Below are 14,507 nucleotides of genomic sequence, written 5' to 3'. Positions count from 1 at the left end.
GTATATATATATACATATATGTGTGTATATATATATATATATATATATATATATATATATATATATATATATATATACAAAGCTGTAAAAATCTGCTGTACAGTATCAGGTACACTAACACTATTATGACATACCAAATAATGGAATGGAGTGTTATATTGTTTTACTGAATGGAACACCAAGAATGTACGTGGGAAAAAAAAACACGTGTGAATTCTTTGGAGCAGTCACACAAAAAAATGTGGGTTTTACAATATTAACTGTGAACGATAAAACATTGAATACTAAAAACAAATGAATATAGTGCCTCTTTGACTTCTTAGACCACCTCCTCGACCAACATCTTTTACAATCAAGCAAAACACAACAAAAATGCAACAAACACGGCAAAATAATACCGCAAGGGGTAAGAAGCACATATAATGTGATGTAATGTCACTTTTCTGCAGAACTTTGTTACAGAAATCTGCTTCCGCCTCTGTCCCTGACTGTTAACACTGCAGGCCAAAGTGCCCATATCAGATTTTTTTTTTCATCTGTTTTTTGTAGCTACCTGTTTACAGTGCAAGTAAAATGTGATCTTTATCAGACTCCAGTGTAAACCCGCACAGTCCCCAATGTGGCGTCGACATCACTTGCATGCGCAGTTGCTCACAGAAACAGGATGTTGTGATGAAGAATACACTTTCGCTGGCGGGGTGCGTTTTTCCCTGCATACACTTAAGACTTCGCTCACCTAGAGCTGACGAAAGAGTCACATACGCGTCGCATTTAGTTCGCATTGCCGTTTAGACTTAAGTGACATTTCAAAACATCAGATTCCAATCGGATAGACCAGTGGTTTTCAACCTTTTTTCAGTGATGTACCTGCTGTGAACATTTTTTTAATTCAAGTACCTCCTAATCAGAGCAAAGCATTTTTGGTTTAAAAAAAGAGATAAAGAAGTAAAATACAGCACTATGTCATCAGTTTCTGATTTATTAAATTGTATAACAGTGAAAAATATTGCTCATTTGTAGTGGTCTTTCTTGAATTATTTAACAAAAAAGATATACAAATAACTAAAAACCTGTTGAAAAATAAACAAGTGATTCAATTATAAATAAAGATTTCTACACATAGAAGTAATCATCAACTTAAAGTGCCCTCTTTGGGGATTGTAATAGAGATCCATCTGGATTCATGAACTTAATTCTAAACATTTCTTCCCAAAAAAAGAAATCTTTAACATCAATATTTATGGAACATGTCCACAAAAAAATCCAGCTGTCAACACTGAATATTGCATTGTTGCATTTCTTTTCACAGTTTATGAACTTACATTCATATTTTGTTGAAGTATTATTCAATAAATATATTTATAAAGGATTTTTGAATTGTTGCTATTCTTAGAATATTTTTAAAAAATCTCACGTACCCCTTGGCCTACCTTCAAGTACCCCCAGGGGTACGCGTACCCCCATTTGAGAACCACTGGGATAGACGACCTCCTGATGTGGCCTAAATCTGAGTGATGAGATTTGAAGCACTTTGGAGCGCTTTGACTGGAAAAAAAAAAAAAAATCCGATCCGTGTCATTTGAGAGCAAAAACATTAGATTCGGTGTGCAGTATAAACGGGCTCCTGACACCAACCTGACTCGTCTACTCGGAGCAGCTGTCACTTAGATTACTATAATAACCCGTATATCACTGAAAAGCACAGATTCCAACCATGGGAGAACTTTCTATTGTTCATGACTTACGGTAATTTAAAAACGGCACAGCGCATCGTAATGGCGGCTACAATTTCAATGTTAAAGGTTAGAAAAAGATCATTTGGAAACGTCCGTTGGCTGTATTTTGCCTTAGTAATAATAATAACAACAGTAGTAATCATAATTAACACGGATGGGGAAAAGTGTGTTCAGATCAAACAATTTGAGGTAAAACTTACTTTGCAAAAGACAGACACTAAAACGTACAACAATTGCTATTCTGCTAGTTTGGACAGCAGGCCAACAAAGACTGAATGAACGGTTAATTAACCCTGCATCTGTTTGTTTTGTGAGACAAAGTACAGACATCTCTCCCGGGGGGTACTCTTTCTTATACGGGGTGGGAATGCCATTATGGTCTTGAGTGGGTGCGATGTAAACAAAAGTTACAAGTATCTTCTCTACTTATTAAGATCTCAGAGTTGAATTAGCTGATTTATTTCCTCCCTCTTTGGTAAATACAATTTTTGGTTGTTTTTTTTGTCATTGACTTTGAAGTCTCGATTAAAAATGTTATGTTTCTGATGCTTAGACTAATGCTATTAGGGAGAAAACACTCAGGTATATTTTATTTAGAGCTGAATAAGAAATGACAATGTTAAAAGACCTGCGATGAGTTGGGGACTTGCCCAGGGTGTACCTCGCATTCCGCCCGATTGTAGCTGAGATAGGCACCAGCACCCTCTGTGACCTCAAAGGGAATAAGCGGTAGAAAATGGATGGCTGGAATGTTAAAAAACTTTAGAGATTCTAAGTTTTAGGATATTTTATCTCAAAACATTTTATGTGTTGGATTTTTAAATTAATATGGCAAATAAACTTAGGACTCCAAATGGAAATTTCAGATATATTCATAATTTCTGCTATCAAAAGATTAAAATATTAAATTACCATTAATCACATTTTTTTCTGTAGTTAACTCGTAATTAATTGTGATTAATGACAGTTAAATTAGTTGGGACGGCGTGGCGCTGTTGGGAGAGTGGCCGTGCGCTACCCGAGGGTCCCTGGTTCAATCCCAACTTATTACCAACCTCGTCACGTCCGTTGTGTCTTGAGCAAGACACTTCACCTTTGCTCCTGATGGGTGCTGGTGAGCGCCTTGCATGGCAGCTCCCTCCATCAGTGTGTGAATGTGTGTGTGAACGGGTGAATGTGGAAGTAGTGTCAAAGCGCTTTGAGTACCTTGAAGGTAGAAAAGCGCTATGCAAGTACAACCCATTTACCATTTGTCTTTAATAATTGCACCTTAAACAAACATATAGTGTTATACTATTAACGTGGGACTGGACAATTTGTTTGTGTATTAAACATGATGCTTTTTAATCAGCTCAACACAAAATGGACAGAAACACTTTGACACACACTATTTCTCATCAAAAACAAAAAAAAAAAAAAACACTCTCTCCTGACACAGGTTCACTTTGAAAACAAAACTACTTTAAATGACGATGAAAAAAATTACCTGTAATTACCAGAACATTTTTTTAACATTACACAACAGGCTGATGATGCACGATTGTAGCCATGTTTGTACGAGCAACTATGGTTACAACAGTGCTTGCTACTTAATTCTGCATGAGATAATTGTGTAGCAGTTGAGCAAATAAAAAAAAATTCCCCATTTTTCCCGTACTTTTTAAAGAAACCAATGAGTACAAATGACTGAGAAAATTCCAACCAAGTTTTTATTTTATTTTTTTATCTAAAACTAGTAGTTTGAATTGACACTGCATACACTGAATCTTACTCTTAGCAACATTATCATTTGAATAATGTTAGTTTTAGACCAGATGGAAGTTGTGCTTTTTATGGACTAATTTTCAAAGAAATAAATGAAGAGCTTCCTCTGGGAAGCAATACATCCGTCTTGAAGGAAATAATTCTGTTAACAAAAGTAAATAATAATCTCAAACATTGAGATTAGTAATGTCTTTAATTAAATACTTCTATAAAAGAAATGTAGTATCATACATTGTATGCAAATAAATAATCAAGTAAAACATCAAGAGGACTATAATTTCAGTAAGTGGTTAAAGTAAATAGAGGCTTTTCATTCACACATGTTGGCGGTGTGCAGAGCAAATGCTTTAGTAGCTGCAGTTCTATTACCCATAAGAATGTGCAAAACCTAAATGAAAGAAACTTGTAATGGAAACATCCACATTTTGAAAAACCTCTCAAACATCACTAAAACAAATTTGCACTCTTATGAGGTGGATTTTGAGACTTTTCGATATTGAATATTTTTTGCAAACGCACAATGGAAACACATTTTATACGCATTTACAGGGCACCGAAACACCAAATCGGCATGGCGCCATTGCTGGACAACTAGGGCAGATGGGTTGTTTTGGTCTTGCTTCCATTCGGTCGGCCGTGGTCAAAGAAAATACCCCGATATTTGGGTACAAATGCAATTTTTGTTTTTATCCGCTGCCCGGATCATTATATGTTTTGGTTTTGAGTCTTTTTGTACTATGTTCTGCTAATGTTTGCCTTAGTTCCTGGTTGCACTTCCTTGTTTGATCTTGTTACCATAGTCACACATTAGTTTCACCTGCCCCTAGCTTTTGAAGCGCACCTGATTTCTGATTGATGTCCTTATTTAAGCCTGCCTTCTTTGTCCATTCGTTCTTGCTTCCTAGTTTGTGTTTTATACAACAGTGACAGTCATAGTCGTTTTCATAAATCTTTGGTTCTTACCTTCACACTGTTTCCGTATCACGAACCCGCATCACGATGCCCCGCACTCGTCACAATTTTGGTAGTCAGAATGTCAAACAGGAACATTTTGTAAATTTTTACTGAACTGAAACTCATTGATTAGCTCAAAACTTGGTGACAGTAAGTATAGAAAGATTTAGGCGAACATTTTGAAAGTATTTGCAATAATATTGCAAACAAGGTACAATTACTATTCGATAACATAAACAACTTAACATAGTATACACATAACATAACTTGTTTGTTTATTACTTAAGTTGACAATGCTGTTCTCTTTTTTTTGGTACAATGTGACCCCAGCTTTTTGTCCAATGTTCTTAAATTCATAATTCAGCCAGTAGTTGCAACTTGATACTCCTATCCTCACCCACGGAAAAGCTTTTCCAGTAGACATCAAAGCCAAATATCCCGTAAAACTGCCAGAGCCAAAATAGTTGTACTTTTCCTTCTTAATCTTCACCGCGCAATAATTTAGTTAAAAAAATGTTGAGTTTGATTACAAACAATCCTTAAAATTCCGTAAACACTGCATTGCATGCAACGTCATGACTTCATGCGAGTGAAATTGCATTCACATTAGAAATTGTATTTTTGTTTTAAATGTGAACGGCTATCAAAGAGATCAGATTTGACAAAAAAAATAAAATAAATATGACATCCGACCCTGCAGTGTGAACGTAGCTTTAGATGTCAACTTATTGTCCAGCTTTGCTCAAGCAGGACTGTTTGTATTGGAGACTTTAGATGCAAACTGATATTATCCGATCGTTGTTGTTTTATTTGCTAAAATCAGATCAGGACACCCCTAATATATACATGTATGTATATATGACAGTAGCATAAAGTACCGCGCAAATCCTGTATGTCTCGCGTCTCTTTAGATATCGCTCACACTAAAAGCTCACCAATGTGGAGATGTGTTATTGAAGAGGCAGGGGTTGAATATGAAGTCCATCAAAATGTTGTTCTGCCAGAAGTTAATTAGTGTCGCGGCAAACATACAGTAGCGCCAAGATTAGCAACAGTGTTGTTGTTAGCTTTGTCACCCTTATTCCAGAATCGGAAGTACTGCTTGGTGAATATCTTTATCGAAAACAATATAATATTAGAAATAATACAAACACTGCGCTGTAATACATATAAAACATGAGTGAGACTTTGTTTAACACTTAATTTAGGCCGAAAAACTGTATATGCTTTAAAAAATGTGATTATAGTAGAAAATAGTATTTTAAGCACGATGTGGCGGGGAAGTCCAGAAGTACTTTGCTGGTTACGATTTGCCTCTGTCACCTTCAGATGGTCAAAGCCATTCAAGTGTTGCGGATCCACCTGCTGGAGCTGGAGAAGGTCAATGAACTCTGTAAGGATTTCTGCAACCGCTACATAACGTGCCTCAAAACCAAGATGCACAGTGACAACCTTCTCCGTAACGACCTGGCGGGGCCCTACTCTCCGACGCACACCAGCCTCAGCATGCAGCAGGTCAGTCGTGGGTCAGGTCTTCTCCTGGATACACCTTGACACCCAGCTGTGGACACAGCATATAATGACTGCGGCGTCTTTCTCTCCGGTCCCCCAAGGAATTAATTCAGACCTCCTCTCCGTCCATGATGTCCGTGTCCAACTCTGTCAACTCTTCAGGGATTGTGGCGCCCAGTGCAGGTCTGCAGCAGGGCAGTGTTTCCATGACCAACATAAACTCTCAAGTGGTATCAGGTAAGGATTTGCACCAGTGTATTCAAATCAAGGCATTTTTGTTAACGATACACAGTCAAGTCTCCATAAAATCTCCTGCCACTGCAGTCAGTGTGATAAAACTCAGTAAATGAATACTTAATACCAGATCAGTTTAAAACTCACATCCATGTGTTTTTCCTATGCCAGTGGTAATGTTTCATTATCTGCATATGCAATTGAGGCCTCTGCAATTTCATTAGTGCCTTTAATTTGACTAGTAAATTAGTGCACATATATATTTTTTCGGACTGTTCACATTGTCGCTGTCCATTGAAAAGAACACCAAGCAATCAGATACATGGGAGAAACATTTTTGGTCATATGGAGGGGTTAGTGCGTCTGCCTCACAATACAAAAGTCCTGAGTAGTCTTGGGTTCAATCCCAGGCTCGGGATCTTTCTGTGTGGAGTTTGCATGTTCTCCCCGTGACTGCGTGGGTTCCCTCCCGGTAGTCCGACTTCCTCCCACTTCCAAAGACATGCACCTGGGGATAGGTTGATTGACAACACTAAATTGGCCCTAGTGTGTGAATGTGAGTGTGAATGTTGTCTGTGTATCTGTGTTGGCCCTGCGATGAGGTGGCAACTTGTCCAGGGTTTACTTTCCCTTCCGCCCGATTGTTGCTGAGATAGGCATCAACACCCCCCGCGCCCCAAAAGGAATAGGCGGTAGGAAATGGATGGATGGATGGACTGATACTTAAATCCAGAGGTCTTCAACATGCGAAGGTACTGCATGGGGTCGTGAAATGTTTGTTTGATTAAATGTTTTTTATATATATATTCGCCACACAATTTTTCACAAATTGAAAAGTCTTTAAATACACGTTATCATTGATCCAACACAGGTTTAAAGTAAAAACATGAATTAATCTTTATTTTATTGTATCCAAGTTAGCATTTAAGGCAGCTCGCAATAAGGTAGCAAACTTGCCAGTTCCCGATTTAAGCGCCAGTTGTCGGCTAGCGATTAGCGCACCATTTCTTGGCTTGCGATTAACGGGCTGGATGTCAGCTATTGATTAACTTGCTTATACAAACCCCGTTTCCATATGAGTTGGAAAAATGTGTTAGATGTAAATATAACTGGAATACAATGATTTGCAAATCATTTTCAACCCATATTCAATTGAATATGCTACAAAGACAAGATATTTTATGTTCAAACTGATTAACTTTTTTTTTGCAAATAATAATTAATTTTAGAATTTGATGCCAGCAACCCGTGACAAAGAAGTTGGGAAAGGTGGCAATAAATACTGATAAAGTTGAGGAATGCTCATCAAACACTTATTTGGAACATCCCACAGGTGTGCAGGCTAATTGGGAACAGGTGGGTGCCATGATATATAAAAACAGCTTCCCGAAAAATGCTCAGTCTTTCACAAGACAGGATGGAGCGAGGTACACCCCTTTGTCCACAACTGCGTGAGCAAATAGTCAAACAGTTTAAGAACAACGTTTCTCAAAGTGCAAATGTAAGAAATTTAGGGATTTCAACATCAACGGTCCATAATATCTTCAAAAGGTTCAGAGAATCTGGAGAAATCACTCCACCTAAGCGGCATAGCTGGAAACCAACATTGAATGACTGTGACCTTCGATCCCTCAGACGGCACTGTATCAAAAACCGACATCAATCTCTAAAGGATATCACCACTTGGGCTGAGGAACACTTCAGAAAACCATTGTCACTAAATACAGTTGGTCGTTACATCTGTAAGTGTAAGTTAAAGCTCTACTATGCAAAGCGAAAGCCATTTATCAACAACATCCAGAAACACCACCAGCTTCTCTGGGCCCGAGATCATCTACGATGGACTGATGCAAAGTGGAAAAGTGTTCTGTGTTCTTATGAGTCCACATTTCAAATTGTTTTTGGAAATATTCGACATTGTGTTATCCGGAACAAAAGGGAAGCGAACCACCCAGACTGTTATCGACGCAAAGTTCAAAAGCCAGGATCTGTGATGGTATGGGGGTGCATTAGTGCCCAAGGCATGGGTAACTTACACATCTGTGAAGGCACCATTAATGCTGAAAGGTACATACAGGTTTTGGAACAACATATGCTGCCATCTAAGCGCCGTCTTTTTCATGGACGCCCCTGCTTATTTCAGCAAGACAATGCCAAGCCACATTCAGCACGTGTTACAACAGCGTGGCTTCGTAGTAAACGAGTGCGGGTACTTTCCTGGCCCACCTGCAGTCCAGACCTGTCTCCCATGGAAAATGTGTGGCGCATTATGAAGCGTAAAATACGACAGCGGAGACCCCGGACTGTTGAACGACTAAAGCTCTACATAAAACAAGAATGGGAAAGAATTCCACTTTCAAAGCTTCAACAATTAGTTTCCTCAGTTCCCAAAAGTTTATTGAGTGTTGTTAAAAGAAAAGGTGATGTAACTCAGTGGTGAACATGCTACTTTGGCACGTGTTGCAGCCATGAAATTCTAAGTTAATTATTGTTTGAACATCAAATATGTTGTCTTTGTTGTGCATTCAATTGAATATGGGTTGAAAAGCATTTGCAAATCATTGTAATCTATTTTTCTTTTTTACATCTAACACAATTTCCCAACTCATATGGAAACGGGTTTTGGAGTTGGCTAGTGGTTAGCACGTCAGTTGTCACCAAGGGATCACCATTTGCCAGCTAGCGATTGAAGCGCAAGTTGTCCACAAACGATTACCGCGTTAGTGTTCATCCTTTCATCCATTTTGTACCACTTGTCCCTTTTGGGATCGCGGGGGTTGCTGGAGCCTATCTCAGCTACAATCGGGTGGAAGGAGGCGTACACCCTGGACAAGTCGCCACCTCATCGCAGGGCCAACACAGATAAACAGACAACATTCACACTCACATTCACACAGTAGGGCCAATTTAGTGTTGCCAATCAACCTATCCCCAGGTGCATGTCTTTGGAAGTGGGAGGAAGCCGGAGTACTCCACACAGAAAGATCTGGAAGCTGGGATTGAACTCAGGACCTTTATATTGTGAGGCACATGCACTAACCCTTGTACCAGCATGCTGCCCTCAGCTGGTTATTAATGCGCCAATTGTTGGTTGGTTGAGCTGACATTCAGCTCAATGAAAAAAAACACATTTAAAGTTACCTCATAAATGGTATGAGAACAAAGCAAAGCCGTAGTTAGTACTTTATTTAGTAGTCAGAGTTCTGTGTTATGTGACAGTAGTAATTATCCTTCATGGGGTGCATAGCGGCTTCACGGTGGAAGAGGGGTTAGTGCGTCTGCCTCACAATACGAAGGTCCTGAGTAGTCCTGGGTTAAATCCCGGGCTCGGAATCTTTCTGTGTGGAGTTTGCATGTTCTCCCCGTGAATGCGTGGGTTCCCTCCGGGTACTCCGGCTTCCTCCCACTTCCAAAGACATGCACCTGGGGATAATTTGATTGGCAACACTAAATTGGCCCTAGTGTGTGAATGTGAGTGTGAATGTTGTCTGTCTATCTGTGTTGGCCCTGTGATGAGGTGGCGACTTGTCCAGGGTGTAAAACGCCTTCCGCCCAGTTGTAGCTGAGGTAGGCGCCAGCGTCCCCCGCGACCCCAAAAGGGAAGAAGCGGTAGAGAATGGATGAATGGATGGATGGATGGGGTGCATAGCTGACAGACCCTTTTAAAGTGAAACCTCTCCAGTGAAATGTTAATCCCGCCCTCTGGAAATATATTTTAACCTCAAATGAATCAATGCCGCAGCCTTTGATCGCCTGACACAAAAGAGCTGAAACGGATGGTGAAAGAAAGGGTCTTGATCAATGCTAATTAATCTCACAGTGAAAACATGTGTTTTCTTTCACACTAGGAATTCAGTAATTGTTTTCTAAAGCCACTTGATTCTCATGTCGGTAATTCATCACATTAGGTGGGGCGCTGTACCAGCCAGTTGCCATGGTGGCGTCACAGGGGCAAGTGTTAGCGCAGGCTTTGCCACCGGGAACCATTCAGATCCAGAACGCACAGGTAAAACTGCACAAAAAACACCTTCTCATGTTTTTATTATGAAAAATTGTCTTTTCCACATCGGTAGTTTTGATAATTCTATTTTGAACAATTTGAGGATCATGATTATTGTTATTAACATTGAGGCAAAATACAAGTTTCATGATTACCGTTGCATCCAAATGTATTCAACCCTTTCATGAATGTCATATTACAAGCACAGATTTGCACATAACTTATTAAAAAGTTAAAATACCAATGATTGTCACACACATACTAGATGTGGCGAAATTATTCTCTGCATTTGAGCCATCAACCTTGATCACCCCCTGGGAGGTGAGAAGAGCAGTGAGCAGCAGCGGTGCCGCGCCCGAAAATCATTAATGGTGATTTAACCCCTAATTCCAACCTTTAATGCTGAGTGCCAAGCAGGGATGTAATGGGTCCCAATTTTATAGTCTTTGGTATGACTCGGCCGGGATTTGAACTCACGACCTACGTGCAAATCCCTTCTTATATGGCCCACTTGGAAGAGGTGGGCCAGGTTTGACACTATTGATGTGTCAGAGAATGACAAAATGCAATGCCATTAATACTCTTAATGATAACTGACACTTTTTTTATTGGAAATAAAAAATGAAAGACTAAAAAAGAACCACACAATTAAATTATTAATGATTAATTTTATTGTAAAACATACACTGGCAAAAATAAATGTTTTTTCCATTTGCAGTAATGCACTACGATAAAAGAAAACCTTTGCAGCTCAGTATTCAAACTTTTACTGTAGGAAAAACAGTGGTACCATTTTTCCATTTACAGTAATGCACTGTAAAAAAGACTAGCTCTTGTGGTTAAAAAAAACTGAGAGTTCAGTTGCCAGAATTTACCGTAAGACTGACCGTGGTTTTGTTTTTTTAATCATTATAACATAAAGTAATGTACTGTAAAAACAACGACTGTAGATTTTTCGGTTAAAAACAAACAACAGTTCAGTCACCAGAATTTCGCTGTTTTTCAATTAACAGTAATTTTGTCAGAAGACAACAACAATAGGTTTTACATTTAAAAAATGATATTTCTGTCGCCATAATTTTGCAATAAAATTAACTGTGTTACCGATTTTCAACATACAGTAATGTACTGTAAAAACAACTGTAGATTTTATCTTATAATAAAAAAAAAACTAGATGCTTATTCGCCAGAATTTAACTGTAGAAAAAACGATGGTATTGTTTTACCATTTACAGAATTGGACTGTAAAAAAAAAAAAAAGACTGTATATTTTACGGTAAAAATAACAGCGGTACTGTTTTTCATTTTTTACAGTAATTCAGTTACATTTAAAAACTGGCAGCGTAGTCGCCAGAATTGTACTATAAATATATACTGGAAAAAAATTTAAAAGCCACAGTAAATTTTACAGTAAACTTCTGGCGACTAAACTGACAGTTTTTCTACTGTAAAATCTACAAAATGTTTTTTCACAGTTTATGGTTAAAATTGTTCACAAGATTTTGACTGCAAAAAATAAAGGCAAAGCACATTTTAGAAAGACAATAATTATACTATTACATGCAAAAAAATCTATGTGCAATAACTATAAATGACAAATGACAAATTATAATGTCATACGGATAAATCCGATAACAATCAAAAAAATTGTTTGGATATAAAAACATTTAAGAACACTCCAATGTGGCGAGATTAACCCTACTGCGCCGTAGTTGGATTACGGGGAGCAAATCAACTGCATCTTTTCTCCTCCATGTTCCGTGTCATAAACTCCCTGTGAGCTTATTGTAAACATAACATCATGTGGTACTTCTTCATCGTTTCACAGGAAGACATTTGCGTGATATCTGCACCAAATCTCCCGTCCAAAGGCAAAACCCAGTAACTCAATGTTGGTCAAAACTGAGCTGATAATAATTTTGGAGTTCTTAGGTGATATGCTTTACATTAGTGTATGCGATATTGTAATTTGTTCCGTAAGTAAGCTGTTACCTGCATGGCAGGACCTAGCAACTTGCATATAACCGCGTAGATACAACAGAAAAACCTAGTATCTCAAGGGACCAATCGGAACTTCTTTGTCAGTCGCCTTATTGTCTTTAATGAGACATTTGTACGAATGGGGGCAGACGGTCAACCTGATTATGTGATATTATGGCACGAGGGGATATTTGGAAGATTGGCCCAGGACGTTGCAAGCACCTTCATTAAATGTATTGTTCTTGATTCTTCCCCTTGCATACTCTTTTGGGCAGATAACTGTGGAGGTCAAAATAAAAACTGGACGCTGTACACGGCTCTTGCCCAATGTGCAAACGCAGAATGGGGCCCACCCGAGATTGTGATACAAATATCTGGAGAAAGGGCACACGTTCATGAGAGCAGATTCAATCCATGGCACAATGGGCAAGAAAATGAAAGCTCAAGAAAACATCTATACGTTTGATGACTTTGTAAATCTTTGTAAGACAGCATCAAGATAGATTGGTGTTCCTTTGTTTTCTCAAAATCAGCTAGAAGTGAGTTACTAGGTTTTGCCTTTGGACGGGAAAAATGTTCTGCAAACATTTTGCGAGGAGGGAAAAAAAGCATTGCGCATCAACACATCAAACTTTATCAGCCAGCATCGCTGCAGTACCACACTGTTTTGAAAGCCTGTGAAGACTCCTGCTTCTAAAGAAGCTGCTTAAAGCCAGCCACCAAGAAAAGTGTACAAAATCTACAGTTAAATCTAAAATAAATGAAAAACTACAAGATTATTAATAAGTTATTAGTCTTGAGGAGCAGGAAGTCATCTGTATTGGTTTGAAAAAAGATCCAGAATTTAGGAATTAATTTTCTTGAATTTAATTTTCTCACCTTCTTTTTCATCGGCTGGCCCCATAGTGGCTTATTTTGCAGTCTTATTAAAAAAAAAGTGAACTGTGAATTATTTTCATATAGTCAGTGCTTTACATTGAGAAACCCATTATCAACATTTAAGTTACATTCACACCAGTGTGGGTGGCACTGGGAGCAAGGTGGGTGAAGTGCCTTGCCCAAGGACACAGTGGCAGTGACTAGGATGGTGGAAGCTGGATTCGAACCAGGAACCCTGGTTCCTCTACCATCTGAGCCACCCCACCCGCAAAAGCACAGACTGAGTCACCAATGCGTGGGGATTTAAAAAAAATTTGAGATAGATTTGCATGATACGGACTAATTGTGGTGCGCCATGTTAGGCCGTACACTAACTGAGACGGAATACGAAAAACCAGGGAAAATGTTTTTTTTATCGACAACGGAATCCTACCAAAAGTGCGGTGTAAAAAACCTGAGGTACCACTGTAATTTTTACTTTCTTGCTAAGATCACTAATGTGGACAAAAAGGCCAGCGTTAAAGAGTTTAAAATAGTTTACAGCCAAAGTCTGCCTGGTTCTTAACTCTTCAAAAAGCTCATGAAAGCACTAAAAAGACAACTGACCTTCTTCTGTTTTTCACAGATTAAAGTGAAGATGGGTGCTTTTTATATTTCAAGTGTCATTACGCAAATTCAGTTACCATGGCGACACTCGGAGGTGTTTCTGCCCTTGTCGCAGAACAACGATCAGTAATTGGTTGTCTTCCCGTGTTTCCGTGGTAACCTTAATTTAACCCCCGCTACCCACTCGCGTGTCACTTGTCTCCTTAGGTAAATGTTGATTTGTCAGCACTACTGGATAGTGAGGACAAGAAGTCGAGGAACAAGAGAGGAGTCCTCCCCAAACAAGCCACCAACATCATGCGCTCTTGGCTCTTTCAGCATCTTATGGTGAAACGTCTTGCTCTTGTGTTTGGAGCTGTAAAGCAAAGTGACTCATGCCAAATTCTGTCTTCTACTTTTAGCATCCTTACCCGACAGAGGATGAGAAAAGGCAGATTGCCGCACAGACAAGCTTAACCCTTTTGCAAGTGAATAACTGGTAAGATAGCATAGTTGTCAATCCATCCATCCATCCATTTTCTACTGCTTATTCCCTTCGGGGTCGCGGGGGGCGCTGGTGCCTATCTCAGCTACAATCGGGCTGAAGGCGGCGTCCACCCTGGACAAGTCGCCACCTCATCACAGAGCATAGGTGTCACATTTCTATTTTATTTTACAGTTTGAGAAAATGCACTGTGCAAGTCAGGTGAGTAGATTTGGGTACAATAAGGGTATCAAAACTGCTTACTTTTAGTCTAAATAAGAGGAATGCCAATTGTTAACAAACACAAGGCTTTAAAGAAATACGGATTTCAAGCTCTGACTTCTTCTTGGCATTATCACTAACCATTATCACTAACCTC

At 39.0% G+C, this 14,507-nt stretch overlaps 1 protein-coding gene across 1 annotated transcript in view; it reads left to right on the top strand.

The window, feature by feature from the left end:
* pknox2 (pbx/knotted 1 homeobox 2) overlaps positions 1 to 14,507 on the top strand; it is a 354,581-nt gene that overhangs the window by 264,695 nt on the left and 75,379 nt on the right. Inside the window, exons 6-10 of the mRNA XM_061896425.1 lie at positions 5,784 to 5,969; positions 6,068 to 6,203; positions 10,109 to 10,206; positions 13,873 to 13,992; positions 14,067 to 14,143. Coding sequence (XP_061752409.1) covers positions 5,784 to 5,969; positions 6,068 to 6,203; positions 10,109 to 10,206; positions 13,873 to 13,992; positions 14,067 to 14,143 — 617 coding nt within the window. The remainder of the gene's footprint in view (positions 1 to 5,783; positions 5,970 to 6,067; positions 6,204 to 10,108; positions 10,207 to 13,872; positions 13,993 to 14,066; positions 14,144 to 14,507) is intronic.

The sequence above is a fragment of the Nerophis ophidion genome, linkage group LG04 (genome assembly GCF_033978795.1).
Source record: "Nerophis ophidion isolate RoL-2023_Sa linkage group LG04, RoL_Noph_v1.0, whole genome shotgun sequence".
NCBI classification, from domain to species: Eukaryota; Metazoa; Chordata; class Actinopteri; order Syngnathiformes; family Syngnathidae; genus Nerophis; species Nerophis ophidion.
Note: the sequence above shows the minus strand (reverse complement) of the source record. Positions and strands in the feature narration are given on the sequence as shown.